We start from the raw sequence: 17,255 nt of genomic DNA on the forward strand, positions 1-17,255 counted from the left end.
CTTGCACCTATCTAAGGTACGTATCGTAAAATATCCGTATTTCTGTTCAGGCAGCGAAAACTTCAAAATAAAATATTTTATATTTATAAAACATGTAAATATATGTTTGTAAGGTTGATTTATATTCAAAAGATTAATTAAGTGTGGCATAGGGTCCAAAATAATAATAAAATATTATAATAGTTTCTTTAAGAATACTACCTTATTTATAACTAAAATGATGACTGCTTGTTCAAAAGGGGAAGAAAACAATGATTGAAGAAGAACTGAACAAGTATTGGATCAGTTAAGAATCAATCTTTCCAAAAATCGATTTAAAGAAATTTGAAAATTGAAATTTGAAATTTGAAAGAAATTTGAAAATTGAATGGAAAACTTCCTTTCCCTTTTCAAAAATCAAAAATCAATTTATGATTGAAATAAGTTATTATTCCAGATCTTTAATATACATATGCGCGAAAAACTTGCTTAGCGATTCCAGAATTGAGCGCGACTGTTTTTTGTCAAAAAGAAAATTAATTATTTAATTACTATTATTAATTAACGTAGAGTAATTAACGTTTTGTGTAACATAATTGACATATAGCTTTGAGATACAAATTGGTTTAATATTTCTGCTAAAAATATAAAGTAAATATAAAATGACGACGAAGTCGTCGTGAACCAGAGACTGGAGCGTGCGACTATAAACGCGACGGTTGTGGGTTCGATCCCAAGCGAAGGTGATATATTTATTTAAATATATATTTCCATTTCATCGTTTTGGTGTCGAGGCAAAGCGCAGCGTTGAGTTCCGCCACTCAATACGCAATGCCTCCAGAAATCGGCGGAAAGTGGGGAACGGAGTGTTTTAACACTAGGTTCCCTCTCCTGCTGCTGCTAGCTCTGGTAAGAAAGTAAAGTAAACTATATAACATATACTCGTAGATTCTTTATTTTTATTTAATCTGTGACAATTTTTATTATGTCATACTTAGTACATAAAATTATGAAACAGATTGCTATCTGTGACGTCCTTTGATCTGTGACGCGAGTTAGATGAGAAAATGGAACCCTATAATAATATATATTTTTTTATTCATTCACAGCAAGATTTTTTTTTATTTTAATAGAGAATAAGTTTATTCTTTTTTTTATCCTCACGCTAAATTCCTCACATAACAGGGTAGATAGAAGTAACTTAGAAATCTAATGCTAAGGCACTCCGTTCCCATTAAGACATACCCATTCTCTAGTTACCGCCGCCTGCCAGCCTGCTTCGCTTCGCATACGAAAATAATTTTAAAATATATTTCATTGAAAATAAATCAGCTTCACGCTGTATCCCGCACACAGCAGGGTAGGCAGAGCGAACATAGTGTTAAGACACTTCGTTTTCCACTTTCCGCCGAATTCTGGAGGCATAGCGTGTTGAGTGGCAGAAAGTCGCGCTATTTGCCTCGACACCAAGGACGCCAGGCAAAAAAAAGGAAATATAAACTTAAATAAATATTTTAACTGCTCATCTGGGATTCGAACCCATAACCAGTCGGTTTTCCAGTCACACTTTGATGATGTTGATGCTCATAAGAAATAGGTTGAAATACACGTTTTTGAGTTTCATTATACGATCTGTTGGTAGTATTCTCTACAACTGACAAATGTGACATTTTTAAATAATTAATTTTAATATTATTGAATTTTGAAACCAATGTATATTATATGCGTACGTGAATAAAATTAATGTAATTTTTTTTAGTCAAAATCAAATTTGCTCTATACGAGTAAGATCCCTACGAAAACATACTGATATGTGTGATATAAATTAAGGTTACATATAATTGAGCCTTCATCACCCGCCTGTCTCTTACACAAACGGCTTTAAAGATTCCCTAACTAATAAGTAAAATTACATTATGTTACTGATGTAGCGAAATAAGATCAAACTAATCAATTTCACGCTGCATCCCACACACTGCATGGGACTAGAGGGAACCTAGTTAAGATACTACGTTCCCAATTTTTTTGCCGAATTCTGCGTGTTAAGTGGCAGTGTCTTGATAACTTCGTTCATAATTCACAGCTTTCCTGAAAAGATCCTCGAACTGTACCCAAGATAAAGAGGAAGAAGTAACCACGTCCGGGCCCACTAGGGCTCTATGGAATCTATCATGCATCTCCTAGTTCTTCCATATGCGATAAGAAGTACTAAGCACCACAGGCCTACGCCAGTTCTTTTTGCAAAAGGAAAGAAGAGAAAGGCTTTTGTCAACTGCTACCGCATCCTTGTGCATATTTATCGTCAATCTTGAGAAAAGTATATTCATATAATAAATGTTTACATTTTGTTTGTCAATAAACAAAATAAATTTAATTTCGTGACTGAAAAAGGAAGCACCCTTCGATATATTAGCCTTTTATATATTTGTCGTTCGTCTTTTTGTCCCTGTCGTAACTTATTTATTATTTTTGTTATATATTTAATATTTGTTACTATAATGTATATTAGGTTGAGCCAAAATATAGGTGACCCGGAAAAACATTTTCACTAAAGCTAGATTTTTTTCTATCTATAATAAAAATATTGTTCAGGCCAGAGTAAAATAAAATCAGTTAAAAGAGAAGCTCTTAATTTTAATATTAAGATGTGTGTGTTTTAAAAATATGATTTTAGTAGATTCATACATTTCAGTAGTCATTCTGTATGAGAGTCAACAATAATTAATTCTGCGCAATAATTACTTTAAATATTCATAAGTGAATACTTCACTACGCTTTCCGATAATTTGTTTTAAACTTAACTTTAACTCATTGGTTTGGTAAATTTGATTAAGTCGAATTTATAATTTAAGCTGATGCCTGTGAATTATTCAGTTAGGTTTACAGAGTGATGTTCAGGGAACCAACCATATTTGACATAATGCTGATGCAGATTTATTACCCTTCTAGTGTTTCGAGGATAAAAAAATAAATCATAGTAGGTATATAATAAGTACTTATCGTGCATGCTAAAAAACAATAATAAATACTTTTCACTGTTAGAATTTGTTATCCAAAGCCTAATTACTTAATTTACAATTTTACTTTGGCTTACATTTTTTGTCACTGACTCCTAGAAAAATTATTTAATTATTACTGAATTATTTTCTTTTACGCAGGTCAATTAATTTCTTTCATTTTTATTTTTTGCTTATCCTTAATTCGTTAGCCTTGCCACAGTATTCTATGCTAGTATGTAATACGAAAATTCCTGTGTAACCCTCGTCTAGACCTCTAAAACAGAGATTTTATAGAATCCGTATTAAATGTAGGAAAAAAGAGTAAGTCGGTTTTTGTCAAGGAGTACGGAGCCAAAAACTTCGGTCACAAATATCACCCATTCTATTACGGTTAAATAAAAATAAAAGAGATTATCTTTTATTTCATTATTTCTTTAATTCATATTTATTTCAGTAGTTGGGATTCGTTGGTTCTGGCGCACGCGCCAGAACCAACGAATGCGCTAGAACCACGGGAGTGTGCCAGACCCCGCGCGTCGACTTGGCGATGCGTCGAAACTAAAAAAAAAAAAAAAAAAAAAAAAAGGTTTAGCCCCCCATTTGAATCGATTACGCCGGGTCCCAGAGCCGTAGCTCTAACCGTTCCAAAGATAGCTTTTCGATTAATTAAATGCCACTAGACGCGTCTCTTATCAGTCACCCTCATCAAGCTCGGGCCCGGCCTTATCGCTCGCTTCCCCGAATTGCTAACAACGAACCTACGTCACAGTGCAGTGTTGCTGTCTCTTTCTTGCATTACTTATCACCCAACGACACCACAGTGCCCGTCTCTTTGTCGCTATGTTGCCTAACAATTTGTTTATTAAAAACTTCTCATTTAATATGTAATTTCTATCATTTTAATTTAATAAAAATTGTATTTTTTACTATATAATGTTTCAAATAATGGTGCGCCGATGTAACAATATTTTGTTTATTAAAACTTCTCATTTAATATATATATTTTTATGAAATCTAACAATAAGAAATCGAAATGAGAGTATAAAAATGTAAAGAAATGTTCAACCTAACCTAACCTAAATCGCTTTCTACAAATGATTTTCTTATTACAATCTTTGTGAATTTATTTAGTCTGAATACTTCCATTGTATTTTTTACTATATAATGTTTCAAATAATGGTGCGCCGATGTAACAATATTTTGTTTATTAAAACTTCTCATTTAATATATATATTTTTATGAAATCTAACAATAAGAAATCGAAATGAGAGTATAAAAATGTAAAGAAATGTTCAACCTAACCTAACCTAAGAATAAAAATCTTTTGTTTATTAAAAACTTCTCATTTAATATATATATTTTCGATTTATTTTTTAGTTGTTATTGTGGAATTTTAGACATGCTCAAACTTGTAACAGATTTGCTATTACTAACGCCATTGTTTCTTTATTAGTCATAAGTGATAAGCATACAGTTTGAATATTATCGTTATCACTTCCGGTATTTTAATAGGTTTGTTCCGCTACATTGTGCAAGTTAGTATAAAACGACTGTGTATCTTTTTTGGATTCATCACTAAGTTGTTCAGTGTCTTCTTGTTAAGAACTATTGTGCGAGTGTTGTCTAGTAAGTGCTAAGCACATGTCGAACTATGATCATGTTACTAGTGTGTTATTTACTAAAGAACAGGAGATTGAAAGTAATTGCTGGACTGACAAGGAATTGGAAGAAATTTGCGAGATTGTGGAATCAGCAGAATGTGCTATGGAAGCTTTCAACGATAAATTCACCAGTATTGAGTCAAAGACTTTTGATTCACAATTTGATGAAGCTTTGTTCAACATAAGTGAAAGTGTGGAGAAGCAGTAAGTAATAATGATTATTAATGTTTTTTTATTTATTTCTTTTTTTTTTCCTGTTTAAATTTATGAGATGTTGAATTTAAAACTTATTTTTTCTTTGTTAACCAGCTTACAAGTTGGCAGAGGCTTGAAACGCGTAGCTCAAGATAACAATAAAAAAGTTGTGAAAATGAGACGTCCAAGCGAACCTTCAACTTCGAGGGATTCAGAACCATCAGTTCAACCATTAAACAGTGACATGATCAACTGTGAGGTATGCAAAATACTTGTTAAAAGGAGATATTTAGCAAATCATTACCGAAGTAATATTCATAAAAATAATGCATTACGCATTCATCACAGTTTTCCTAATGTAACATTAATCGAAAAAGCATTTGGAAAACGTGTTTATACTTACAGAATAACTCCACTCTCCGTTAGTGATGAGCTTTTGGATTTTAATTTGTTTTTAAATTCCATCAAAGATACTCTTTTTACTTTAGTTAGTGAGAGTATAGTAGCTTTGAAAACCTTCAAAGTTAATTTTATACTCCAAGCTAATTTTATTCAACAATGTAGAGAATTGACAAATATTTTTGATTTTCAAACTCCGAATGTCATCATTAACGAATCTGTTAATCTAAATGAATTTCTCGATTCTTTAAATGAAATATTTGCAAACAAAATAACTGAGTTTGAAAAGAAAGACAGCGGTTGGTCTATTCAGAAAATATTTAGTTTGGATATGAATGTGAATAAATTTAATCCACTTCGCGGATCTTCATACATTGATTTGCCTCACGACATACGAAACAAAAAGGCAGTAATAAATGTAAAAAATAGCGACGTTCAGTGCTTTAAGTGGGCTTTACTCTCAGCATTGTACCCAGCAAATAAAAGTTCAGATCGAGTCACTTCATATTCAAAATATGAAAACAAGTTAAATTTTGATGGTGTTCCTTTTCCTGTGAAGTTAACAGACATTCATAAAATCGAAAAGATGAATAATTTGAGTGTTAACGTTTATGGACTGGAATACAATGCTTTGAGTAAGTCTAACTCTGTGGTTGGTCCATTATATTTTACAAAGTGCCTCAAACCTATTCATATTAATTTACTTTACATAACGAGTGGAAGTAATGGGCATTATTGCTATATAAAAAATTTATCTCGTTTAGTGAGTCATCAGGTTACATCACGAAATAATGCCATTTACATTTGTGACGGTTGCCTTATTTATTTTAACAGTCAGGAAGCTCTCGATAGACATAGATTGAATGATTGTACACATGTCAGAACCGATCTTCCAAATAAAGATATAAGTAAAAAAAACTGGCGTGGTGAAAATGTACCAAGTGATAAGATAAAATTCGAAGGTTATGAAAAGAAAAAGAGAGTACCCTTTGTGATTTACGCAGATTTTGAATCTTTTCTCAATCCAATCGATTCATGTTCCAATGATCCTTTTAAATCTTTCACTACCAACGTTCAAAGACATGATGAGTACAGCTTTGGTTATTATGTCAAATGTTCATATGATAATAAGCTTTCTAAATATGTTACTTATACCGGTGAAAATTGTGCTAACGTATTTTTGACAAGTTTACATAAAGATATAGAAATTATTTGTAGAGCTAATTCTTTTCAAAAATGTCCTCTTCCTCTATCAGAAATAGACAACAAAACAATACAAGAAGCTTCTATATGTTACATATGTGAGAGTGAATTAAAGGATGAACGATATATCGATCACGACTGGCATTTAGGTACTTTTATAGGTGTATGCCATGAGAATTGTAGCAAAAAAATTCATAATACCTCATTTATTCCTATAATATTACATAATCTGAGCAATTACGATGCTCATTTTATTGTACATGCATTAAATTTTGCCGAAGGTGAGGTACAAATCATTCCACAAAATAAAGAAAAGTATATTTCTTTCTCAAAAATTCTGAATGTAAATGGTAAAAAGGTTGGTTTGAGGTTTATTGACTCTTTCAAATTTTTATCAAGTAGTTTAGATTCACTAGCTAAGAATCTTAATGACAATGAGTTCCGAGAAACGAGAAAACAATATCCCTCTGATAAAGACTTTCAGTTGTTAAAGCGGAAAGGTGTTTATCCATATGAACATATGACTTCGTTCAAATCATTAGAATTATCATCTTTGCCACCAATTGAGTGTTTCGCTAGTACATTGACTGGTGAAAGCATTTCAGTTGATGATTATAATCATGCTCAAAAAGTATGGTCTCATTTCCACTGTCAAAGTATGGCTGACTATTCTAATCTTTATTTAAAAACTGATGTAATACTTTTATGTGATATTTTCGAAAATTTTAGAAATGTTTGCATGAAGACTTACGATTTAGATCCTGCTCATTACTAAGGGCCAGGGGTAAGTTGGCTCCAGGGCTAAGTTGGGATGCTATGTTAAAATATACCAAAGTTGAACTAGAATTATTGACAGATTTTGACAAAATTGCTTTTGTCAAATCCAGTATTAGAGGAGGCATATCGCAATGCAGTAATCGCTATGCAAAAGCAAATAATCCACACATGAAAACTTTTGATAGTAATGATCTTATTTCATATTTAATTTATCTTGATGCAAACAATTTATATGGGTGGGCTATGTCTCAATACTTGCCTTTGTCCAATTTTGAATGGGAAGATCCTTATGTAAATTATAATGTACCAATCACCTCTGATATTGGATATATTTTAGAAGTAGATCTAGAATACCCCGATAGCTTGCATGATGCTCATTCCGACTTTCCATTGTGTCCAGAAAATATTTGTGTAGGTAATTCGAAAGAATCTAAATTAGTTACTAATTTATATAACAAAAAAAAATATGTTATACATTATAGAAATCTTTTGCAATGTGAGAAATATGGTTTGCGAGTACAAAAAGTTCATAGAGTATTAAAATTCAAGCAAAAACCTTGGTTAAAAAAATATATTGAATTAAACACTCAATTACGAACTTTAGCAACATCCGACTTTGAAAAAGATTTTTATAAGCTGATGAATAATTCTGTATTTGGAAAGACAATGGAAAATATCGAAAAAAGAGTAAACGTGAAATTATTAACACATTGGGAAAATCATGGAAAAATCAAAGGTGTTGAGAGTCTCATTGCTCGCCCCGAATTCCACAGTCTTTCCATTTTTTCTGAAAATTTGGTCGCAGTCCAACTTCGCAAAACTAAATTGTTTTATAATAAGCCCATATATTTAGGTTTTAGCATATTAGAGATATCCAAGACTTTAATGTATGACTTTCACTATCAGTACATGAAAAATAAATTTACCAACATAAAATTGTTATATACTGATACTGATAGTCTGATATACCAAATATTTTGCGGTGATTTTTACAAAGAAATTAAGGAAGATTTAAATTCATATTTCGATACTTCTGATTATCCTTCAAATAATCAATTTCACTTTCCTCAAGTAAATAAAAAGAAATTAGGATTTTTTAAAGACGAGAACAACGGAAAAATTCTTACTGAATTTGTTGGATTGCGATCAAAAATGTATGCAATGAGTGTCGAAGATCGTACTATCACCAAAGCTAAAGGGGTTAATAAAAGTGTAACTAAGAAATTAAATGTTAGTGACTATAAATCATGTTTATTTAATAAAAAAATACAACTTGCTGAAATGTATAGATTTAGAAGCATCAAACATGTTATATTTACACAAAAAAATAATAAAATTTGTTTGTCATACAACGACACCAAGCGACATATTTTGCATAACTCTATAGATACATTAGCTTGGGGTCATTATAAGTTAAAATAGTATTAAGATGTCATTTTTATTGTATTAGTTAAGAAAATATATTATAAAATGTTATGTATTTTTTATTATATGTACATATTTAGTTTTACGTTTTAACTGAATAGACGTATCCTACTACATTTAACATGTTTCATTTTGAACACCCTTTCACTGCTATTATAGCGGGTCCTAGTGGTTGTGGAAAATCAAAGTTTGTATGTGATTTTTTGAAAAACATAAATCATGTTTGTAATCAAGAATTTAACACTATCTTATGGTGTTACGATGAAATGCAACCATTATACAATTTAAGTGGAGTTAATTACTATCAAGGAATTCCTGACTTGAACATGTTTGATGGGAAGTATCCCCAATTGATTATAATCGACGACCTTATGAGAGAATCTGATGGGCGCATAGTTGATATTTTTACTAAAGGAAGTCATCATAGAAACTTGAGTGTATTCTACATAACGCAAAACTTGTTTCATCAAGGGAAAGGGCAACGTGATATATCGTTAAATTCTAGCTACATCATTTACTTTAAAAATCCTAGAGACAAAACTCAAATACGTTTTCTTGCTCGTCAAATAGTACCTGAGAATCCTAAATATGTTGAAGAAGCATACAAAGATGCCACTAGTAAACCACATGGATACTTGATGATAGATTTAAAACAAAATACAGATGATATTTATCGAATGAAAACTAACATATTTCCTGATGAATATACCATTTGTTACATTCCTAAGAAGGGATATAAATACAATAACTCTAAAGACAATTCCATCATTATTAAACAATGACACATAGAGTAAAGACACATAAAGAGTTTTTAAGAGCGCTACATAGCTTAAAACCAAAATATAGAAAAGTTTTACTTGGCGCTTGTAATAAAGAAGAAATCGATTGCATTTGTGAGTGCATATACAATGTTTTGAAAGGGAAAATTCCGCTGCAAGACGAACACAAAAATAAATTAGATAAGTATAAGAATGTTTTAAGAAAGCTTGTTTCAAAGACAAAGAACAAAGCTAGAAAAAATATTATAATACAAAAAGGTGGAACTTTCTTACCAATTATCTTGAGCACAGTTTTGGGTGCACTATTTAATTCATTGATTTAGAATAAAAATGGACAACGCAAAGAAAATGATATTAATTGAACCTGAAATAATGGAGAAACTTAAGAAAGATAATGCTCATACTACTGTTAACAATTTATCACAACTTGATGAAGAAATGAGTAAAGTTTTAAAAACTAAATTAGACGACAGAGAGAAATGGTCACTTTATCAACAAACTCTTCAGAGATATTTGTATTTTATTGCTAAAGATCGAAAACCAATAGAAATACCCTTAGTAAATTTTGCTGAGTCGGAAAATTATATAAAAGAAGATGCAACAACAAAAAAAACTGTAGACATTAAAGAAGAGCCTTTGAAAACACACGAAAGACTGATTAATGAGAATACTCCACACAAAAGTAATGACTATTACACTAAATCTCAACTGCTTCAACTCATACCAAAGACATATAAAATAAAAGGTGAGCTGTTAATTGATATTTTATTAAAAAATAAAAATAAGATTAATTGGAACGATAATGGTACAATTTTTATAGACAACAAGAAAGTTTATAAAAGTAATATTGTTGACTTAATCAATGATGTTGTAAGACCACTCAAAAACAGTTCGCCACAAGGTTGGGTAGAATTTTCGAAAGTTTTGAAGGATTTAAAAGTACCATTGAGTTATATAGGAAATCCTAAACGAGCAACTTTCATAAATGTTATGTCAAAGACACCTGATTTTGGGAAAACGTCACAAGCTGAGACGGAATCTTCAAGCACCACAAATCAATTAACTCCTCAAACATATCCAAAATCGAACGAAGAAAAAGTAAAACGAAAAATTGCTTGGGAAAGATGGACCCCTTATTAGAAATCAAAAATATTTATTATGATGTTTCTAATCCTGCTGGTTATAGTAGTTTAAATAAATTATCCGAAGCAATGAAAAGTAAAATGACTAAAGAAGATACAAAAAAATGGTTGGAGTCTCAAGAAACTTATACCTTACATAAGCCTGTTCAACGACGATTTTCGAGAAATAAATATGTTTTATCTAATATTAGCGATCTTTGGCAAGCTGATTTAAGTGATATGAGAAATTACAGTGAATATAATGATGGAAATAAATATATTTTATGTGTTATCGATGTTTTTAGTAAATACGCATTTGCTAGACCTTTGCAAAAAAAGAACTCTGAATCTATAAAAAAATGTTTTTCAAGTATATTTTTAGAAGCTAACACTATTCCCAAACACTTACAATCTGATAAAGGTACTGAATTTATGTCAAAAGATGTACAGCAATTTTTAAAAACGCGAAATATTAATTACTATACGACGAACAATCCTGATATCAAAGCCAGTATTGTTGAGAGATTTCAGAGAACATTGAAAATGAAAATGTGGCGATATTTTACACATAAAAATACTTATCGATATGTTGACATTTTACAAGATTTGCTTTATTCATATAACCATAGCATTCATCGAAGTATTAAGATGCGTCCTTGTGATGTTAATCATAATAATATAATGACAGTTTGGCGTAATTTGTATGGTAACACAAATAGTCAGCATAAAACCATTTGTAAATTTCAAATTGGTGATCATGTTAGAATAACAAAATATAAACACATATTTCAAAAAGGATATGAAACAAATTGGAGTGATGAAATATTTATAATTACATCAGTCATAGAGAGATCGCCGTGGTTAGTGTATACTTTAAAAGATTTAAAAGATGAACCTATAATAGGAACATTCTATGAAAAAGAGTTACAAAAAGTAACATATGATCCCACTACAAAACACAAAATAGATAAAATTATTCGTACTCGGTATTCAGGTCTCAGAAAGGAGTTGTTCGTGAAGTGGAAAGGTTATCCGAATAAATTTAACAGTTGGATATTAGCATCGAGCTTAGAGTCATGAATAACGAAGATTTTTATTTAACACTACTTAGTAACAGCTCAGTTTTATACTTTCCTGATAATAAGACGACACACTTTTCAACAAAACTTCCAAAATCTATCAAACTAGAAGGAGAATGGTCGGTAGGAATTGTAGAATTTCAGTATCCATGTACTATGTTCACTGTCCAAAGTAAACAAAATATAATGTACATAAGTAAAAGAGAGCAGCAGGTTCCCAATGAAGCTAAACCACAGATTGTTACTTATAAAGATCATATCCCAGCATCTAGTTATGAAAATATAGAGGATGTTCTATCAGCACTGAATTCTAGAGAATCATTTAAACTACGCTACGATAAAATTTCAAAATACATCACTTTAACTGGAAATATCGATGACCTCATTTCTCTAAAGTTTTCTTCAAAGTTGAGTCTTCAGCTTGGTTTTGATCCAAATACTGATGTAAGAACTAAAACTACAGGTAAATTTCCAGCTAACCTTTACTTAGGTTTACCATCACAACTATTAATTTACTGTGATATCGTAGAACCTCAAATAGTGGGAGATGTAATGTGTTCATTGTTACGGATTATTTCCTTGGATCCAGTTAAATATGCATATGGATCTAACAAAATGCACGTTTTTTCGCCCCCACACTATATCCCAGTAATGCGTAGAGAGTTTGATACAATTGAAATAGATATAAGGTCTAACACCGGAGAAAATATACCATTTGAATTTGGAACGAGCTGTGTTAAGTTACATTTCAAACGCAACTAATTTAAATAAAATTATGTACGAAAAACGTAGTGATAATATTTGTCCATATCAACAATATTACATCCATCAAGCTGGAACTGGAATTGGAGTTATCTATAAGGGTGCGGCACATCAGCGTGGTCATGGTATTGGAAGTTTTTTGGGTGGGTTGTTTAGATCAGTTCTACCTCTATTGTCGAATGGAGCAAGAGTGATTGGAAAAGAGGCATTGAATGCTGGTGTAGGACTTTTATCAGACATGGTACAGGCAAAACCATTAAATGAATCGATGCAAGAACGTTTTAGGAAAGCTACTTCAAATTTAAAAAGAAAAGCTGATGATAAAATAGATCGAGTGATGACAGGATCAGGTAACAAAACCAAGAGACGTCGCCTACAAAGTCTCATTCAGTCGGAGAATCTAAAAGGGAGAACATTGAAAAGAGCTAAAAGAAATTATAAATTAAATTACAACAACGACGATATATTTTCAACAAATTAAAAATAATGTCGTTTTTACATAATCATTCTTGTGAATGTGCCAAATCCGAACTGGACTTATTCGCTTTACCATCTACTCAAACAAGCATAGAAAATGGACAATGGATTCACTACAAACCAATTTCATCACTCAGCGACGATGGGCCATTAGAATTTCAAATTCCTGGATCTGGTGATGATTACATTGATTTGTCACATACATTAATTCATGTCAAAGCAAAAATAGTAAATCAAGATTTAACACCTCTTGAGGATACAACTGTTGTAGCTCCAGTCAATTATTGGCTTCACTCTCTTTTTAGTCAATTAGATGTCTATTTAAATCAAAAACTTATGTCTCCACCAAATAATACATATGGATATCGTGCTTACATAGAAACTCTATTAAATTATGCTCCACATGCGAAACAATCACATCTTACATGCGGATTGTGGTATGAAGATACTGCTGGGAAAATGAACAATACTGATGAAACAAATAAAGGATTCACAGAAAGACAAAAATATGTAAAGAAAAGTAAAGAAGTGGAAATGATTGGACATTTGCATGGAGATATTTTTAATCAAGAAAAGTTTCTGATAAATGGTGTTGAAATGTGTATAAAACTAGTTAGATCAAGAGATTCTTTTAACCTCATGGCTTCAACAAATGATATAAAAGTAAAAGTATCAATCACTGATGCTACTCTTATGATTCGTAAAGCTCGAATAAATCCGAGTGTACTGCTTGCTCATCAAAAAGTTTTAGCATCTACAACTGCAAAATATCCAATCACAAGAGCTGAAGTAAAAGTCTTAACAATTCCATCTGGTGTTCAGGGTAAAACACTTGACAATGTTTTCCTTGGACAAATACCTAAACGGTGTATTATTGGATTTGTTAATAACACAGCTTTTAACGGTAGTTATACTAAAAACCCATACGATTTTGATAACTTCGGTATTAATACGTTTAGTTTATATATCGATGGTATGCAAATACCATCAAAAACTTTACAACCAACGTTTAGTAATGGAGTTCATACTCTTATGTATCATACACTATTTACGGGAACTGGTATTCACTTCTTGAATGAAGGTAATGGTATCAACAGAGATAGATATCCAAAAGGATATTGTCTGATGGCCTTTGATCTAACTCCTGATTTAGCTGCAAACACCTCTTCGCATTGGAATTTAATCAAACACGGGAGTGTTAGGTTAGAAGTAAGGTTTGAAAATGCTCTCACTCAAACAATAAATTGTATTGTTTATGCTGAGTTTGATAATTTAATTGAAATAGACAAGAACAGAAACGTAAGTGTAGATTTTAGTAGTTAATAGACTGTAGGCCTTATAAAATAACATTCTCCATGTGATATATTCTATATATTTGATAACTTTTGTGTGCTATAGACGTAAATATCATGAATACTTTAGAGATAAGTAAATATTTAAAAACAATACATCCCACCTTAACATCAAATGTTTTTGCTGCTAATCGATTGCCGGTTCATATGTCAACTCCTGTTTATTTGATCAGTAATTTAGATCCTGATACAAAACCAGGCTCACATTGGATAGCAATTTACATAGGTACAAATGGAATTGGGGAATATTTCGATACTTTTGGTCGAAAACCAAATAGTTATCATTTATCATTTTTAAAACGAAATACAAGTAGATGGACATATAGCAATAAGATAATTCAAAATGTTTTTTCTTCTTTTTGTGGCGAATACTGTCTTGTATATATATATCTTAAGCGTAGAGGTATGTCTCTCACTAACTTTGTTGCAATGTTTAATCAAGATACAAATAATAATGATCTTCTGTTAAACGATATGTTTCAATCTTTTATATTATTTTAAACAAGAATAACATTATGTAAAAAAATATGTATGAGTGAAATAATAAATGCTAATGTAAAAAATATTATTTGGTTTTATTAAAATGCCTTTCAGATGAAAATAAAACAAAGTAAAATTTTAGTAAAATAATTTATTTAGTCTTTTTGTTTAAAGTGATATTTTTTTAGGTTTGGTGCACTAGAAATTTCTTTGGTGATACTATGTACCAACTTTCGTGTAAGCTGGTGGTGGTTATTTTTGTTATTTTTCTTGTTATAATATTTGACCCTCACATCTGCATGTTTCCAGTGCTCCTCCGGTGGTACATCAACCAGTTTTTTCAGTTCAAATATCTCAATTTTTATGAGATGTGTTGCATTGGATCCATCATCTTCGTTGGTAGTAATATATGAGGTACCATCGTTCGTCGCTCGCCCCACCGATGAAGAACGTAGTTTTGTCTTTTTTATCTTCGGAGGAGGTTCTTGAAAGAACTCGTTTAGAGAGTCACTGCTCTTTGATCTCTCTCGTTTCTTGATAGGGTATGGTGAGGTACGTTCATCGTCAGATGTTGAGAAGTAATACTGTTTATATGTGTTTTCTTCATATTCTGTCTTATTCCCACCCACGCAGCACGTAAGCTACAACAATGAATACAAACGAAAATAAGTATAAAATAAAATAAATTTCTATGCTATCTAAAAAACGTTAGAGAGTGGTAAAAAACATAAGTTGTAAAAAATCATAGTAAAATACAAAATAACATGAATAAAAAGTAATACTCACATCCATAATGGTTTCCATGTGGTTAGCACTTACTAGACAACACTCGCACAATAGTTCTTAACAAGAAGACACTGAACAACTTAGTGATGAATCCAAAAAAGATACACAGTCGTTTTATACTAACTTGCACAATGTAGCGGAACAAACCTATTAAAATACCGGAAGTGATAACGATAATATTCAAACTGTATGCTTATCACTTATGAGTAAATGTTACAAGTTTGAGCATGTCTAAAATTCTACAATAACAACTAAAAAATACATAAAAAATATATATTAAATGAGAAGTTTTAATAAACAAAATATTTTTATTCTTAGGTTAGGTTAGGTTGAACATTTCTTTACATTTTTATACTCTCATTTCGATTTCTTATTGTTAGATTTCATAAAAATATATATATTAAATGAGAAGTTTTAATAAACAAAATATTGTTACATCGGCGCACCATTATTTGAAACATTATATAGTAAAAAATACAATGGAAGTATTTAGACTAAATAAATTCACAAAGATTGTAATAAGAAAATCATTTGTAGAAAGCGATTTAATATCGCGGATTCTAACACACAGTCCTGTATCGCGGTTTCTGACGCTTTGATTAAAATGAGAGAAATTGCAGGATTTCGGTAGGTTAGGTTAGGTTAGACATTTTTATTAAATTAAAATGATAGAAATTGCAGGATTTCGGTAGGTTAGGTTAGGTTAGACATTTTTATTAAATTAAAATGATAGAAATTGCATATTAAATGAGAAGTTTTTAATAAACAAATTGTTAGGCAACATAGCGACAAAGAGACGGGCACTGTGACGTAGGTTCGTTGTTAGCAATTCGGGGAAGCGAGCGATAAGGCCGGGCCCGAGCTTGATGAGGGTGACTGATAAGAGACGCGTCCAGTGGCATTTAATTAATCGAAAAACTATCTTTGGAACGGTTAGAGCTACAGCTCTGGGACCCGGCGCAATCGATTCAAATGGGGGGCTAAACTAATTTCGAAGCATCGACAAGTTGACGCGCGGGGTCTGGCACACTCCCGTGTTCTAGCGCATTTGTTGGTTCTGGCGCGTGCGCCAGAACCAACAAATCCCAACTACTTATTTCTAAAATAAAACTTTCACTTAACAAAAAGCTCATTTAAATTTGACAATATTTAGGTCATATTTCATTTACATAAAACATTTAGAAAATAGACAATATATCACTTTTTAACGTATTTTCTCTTATTTTTCACATTCAAAGAAAAAAGTCTTTAAAATAGTCTTTCACTCGTAAATACTGCTGTAGAGCTAGTTTTGTATTATTCGTATATTTTTACAGATTTATATAGTAAAAATCTTTAAAATATCTTTTCTACACAGCCGTAGATCTAGTTTTATAATATTCGGTTAAGACGCGGCATCGCTCGTGTCGCGCGCAGTGGAGCCGCGCGGGCGGGCGTCAGGCGGGCCCTCGCGGCTTGGGGGCCTCTAGGCGCTCGGGTACAGCTGTTAGGGAGGTCTCTGCGAATCGAACCCCTAGCCGAGGTCTTACTCGTCCGTTCTGCAACAAGTGGAATTATACTTTGCTCAGATATATATTTACTCCATAAGTGTCTTTTTGCCGTTTTTAAAACACATTTGCGCTGTTTTTAAATCTAAAAGTCATTATATGATGTATGTTTATTATATGATGATGGACAAGTAGTGATAGGAGTCATTATATGACTACTACTAATGTCAACTTTGGTATAAAAATAATAAAAAATAATATAAAAATATTTATTTCAGTTGAACTAACCTAGTA

The 17,255-nt window shown here is 31.5% G+C and overlaps 4 protein-coding genes across 4 annotated transcripts in view; 2 read left to right on the forward strand and 2 right to left on the reverse strand.

The window, feature by feature from the left end:
• Nucleotides 1-4,468: 4,468 nt before the first annotated feature.
• Nucleotides 4,469-7,211, forward strand: LOC146539695 (uncharacterized). Its single transcript, XM_085185197.1, has 2 exons — nucleotides 4,469-4,843; nucleotides 4,949-7,211. Exons 1-2 carry the CDS (start codon nucleotides 4,620-4,622, stop codon nucleotides 7,209-7,211), a joined length of 2,487 nt encoding a protein of 828 aa, XP_085041323.1. The 5' UTR covers nucleotides 4,469-4,619.
• A 5,654-nt stretch (nucleotides 7,212-12,865) lies between these two features.
• LOC146539696 (uncharacterized protein F54H12.2-like) lies at nucleotides 12,866-14,288 on the forward strand. Its single transcript, XM_085185198.1, has 2 exons — nucleotides 12,866-14,070; nucleotides 14,255-14,288. The coding sequence occupies exons 1-2, from the start codon at nucleotides 12,866-12,868 to the stop codon at nucleotides 14,286-14,288; spliced, it is 1,239 nt and encodes a 412-aa protein (XP_085041324.1).
• A 536-nt stretch (nucleotides 14,289-14,824) lies between these two features.
• On the reverse strand, nucleotides 14,825-16,428 carry LOC146539697 (uncharacterized). The gene is made up of 2 exons (XM_085208128.1): nucleotides 15,475-16,428; nucleotides 14,825-15,329 (listed from the first exon to the last, which is right to left on the reverse strand). Exons 1-2 carry the CDS (start codon nucleotides 15,490-15,492, stop codon nucleotides 14,844-14,846), a joined length of 504 nt encoding a protein of 167 aa, XP_085064254.1. The 5' UTR covers nucleotides 15,493-16,428; the 3' UTR covers nucleotides 14,825-14,843.
• A 473-nt stretch (nucleotides 16,429-16,901) lies between these two features.
• Nucleotides 16,902-17,255, reverse strand: part of LOC146539698 (adipokinetic hormone/corazonin-related peptide receptor variant I-like) — a 90,924-nt gene continuing 90,570 nt past the window's right edge. The window contains exon 8 of the mRNA XM_085185199.1: nucleotides 16,902-17,012. Within this exon, the coding sequence (XP_085041325.1) occupies nucleotides 16,911-17,012 (102 nt within the window). The 3' untranslated portion in view covers nucleotides 16,902-16,910. The remainder of the gene's footprint in view (nucleotides 17,013-17,255) is intronic.

The sequence above is a fragment of the Heliconius melpomene genome, chromosome 4, assembly GCF_056956725.1.
Source record: "Heliconius melpomene rosina isolate 202511_hmr_F chromosome 4, ASM5695672v1, whole genome shotgun sequence".
Classification (NCBI taxonomy): domain Eukaryota; kingdom Metazoa; phylum Arthropoda; class Insecta; order Lepidoptera; family Nymphalidae; genus Heliconius; species Heliconius melpomene.

Bases quoted from the DNA above. Each gene is read 5' to 3' on its own strand.
- LOC146539695 (XM_085185197.1), top strand. From the start codon at position 4,620: ATGTCGAACTATGATCATGTTACTAGTGTGTTATTTACTAAAGAACAG. The intron at 4,844-4,948 runs GTAAGTAATAAT...TTTGTTAACCAG, and splicing joins AGTGAAAGTGTGGAGAAGCA to CTTACAAGTTGGCAGAGGCT.
- LOC146539696 (XM_085185198.1), top strand. From the start codon at position 12,866: ATGTCGTTTTTACATAATCATTCTTGTGAATGTGCCAAATCCGAACTG. The intron at 14,071-14,254 runs GTTTGAAAATGC...TGTGTGCTATAG, and splicing joins AGTGTTAGGTTAGAAGTAAG to ACGTAAATATCATGAATACT.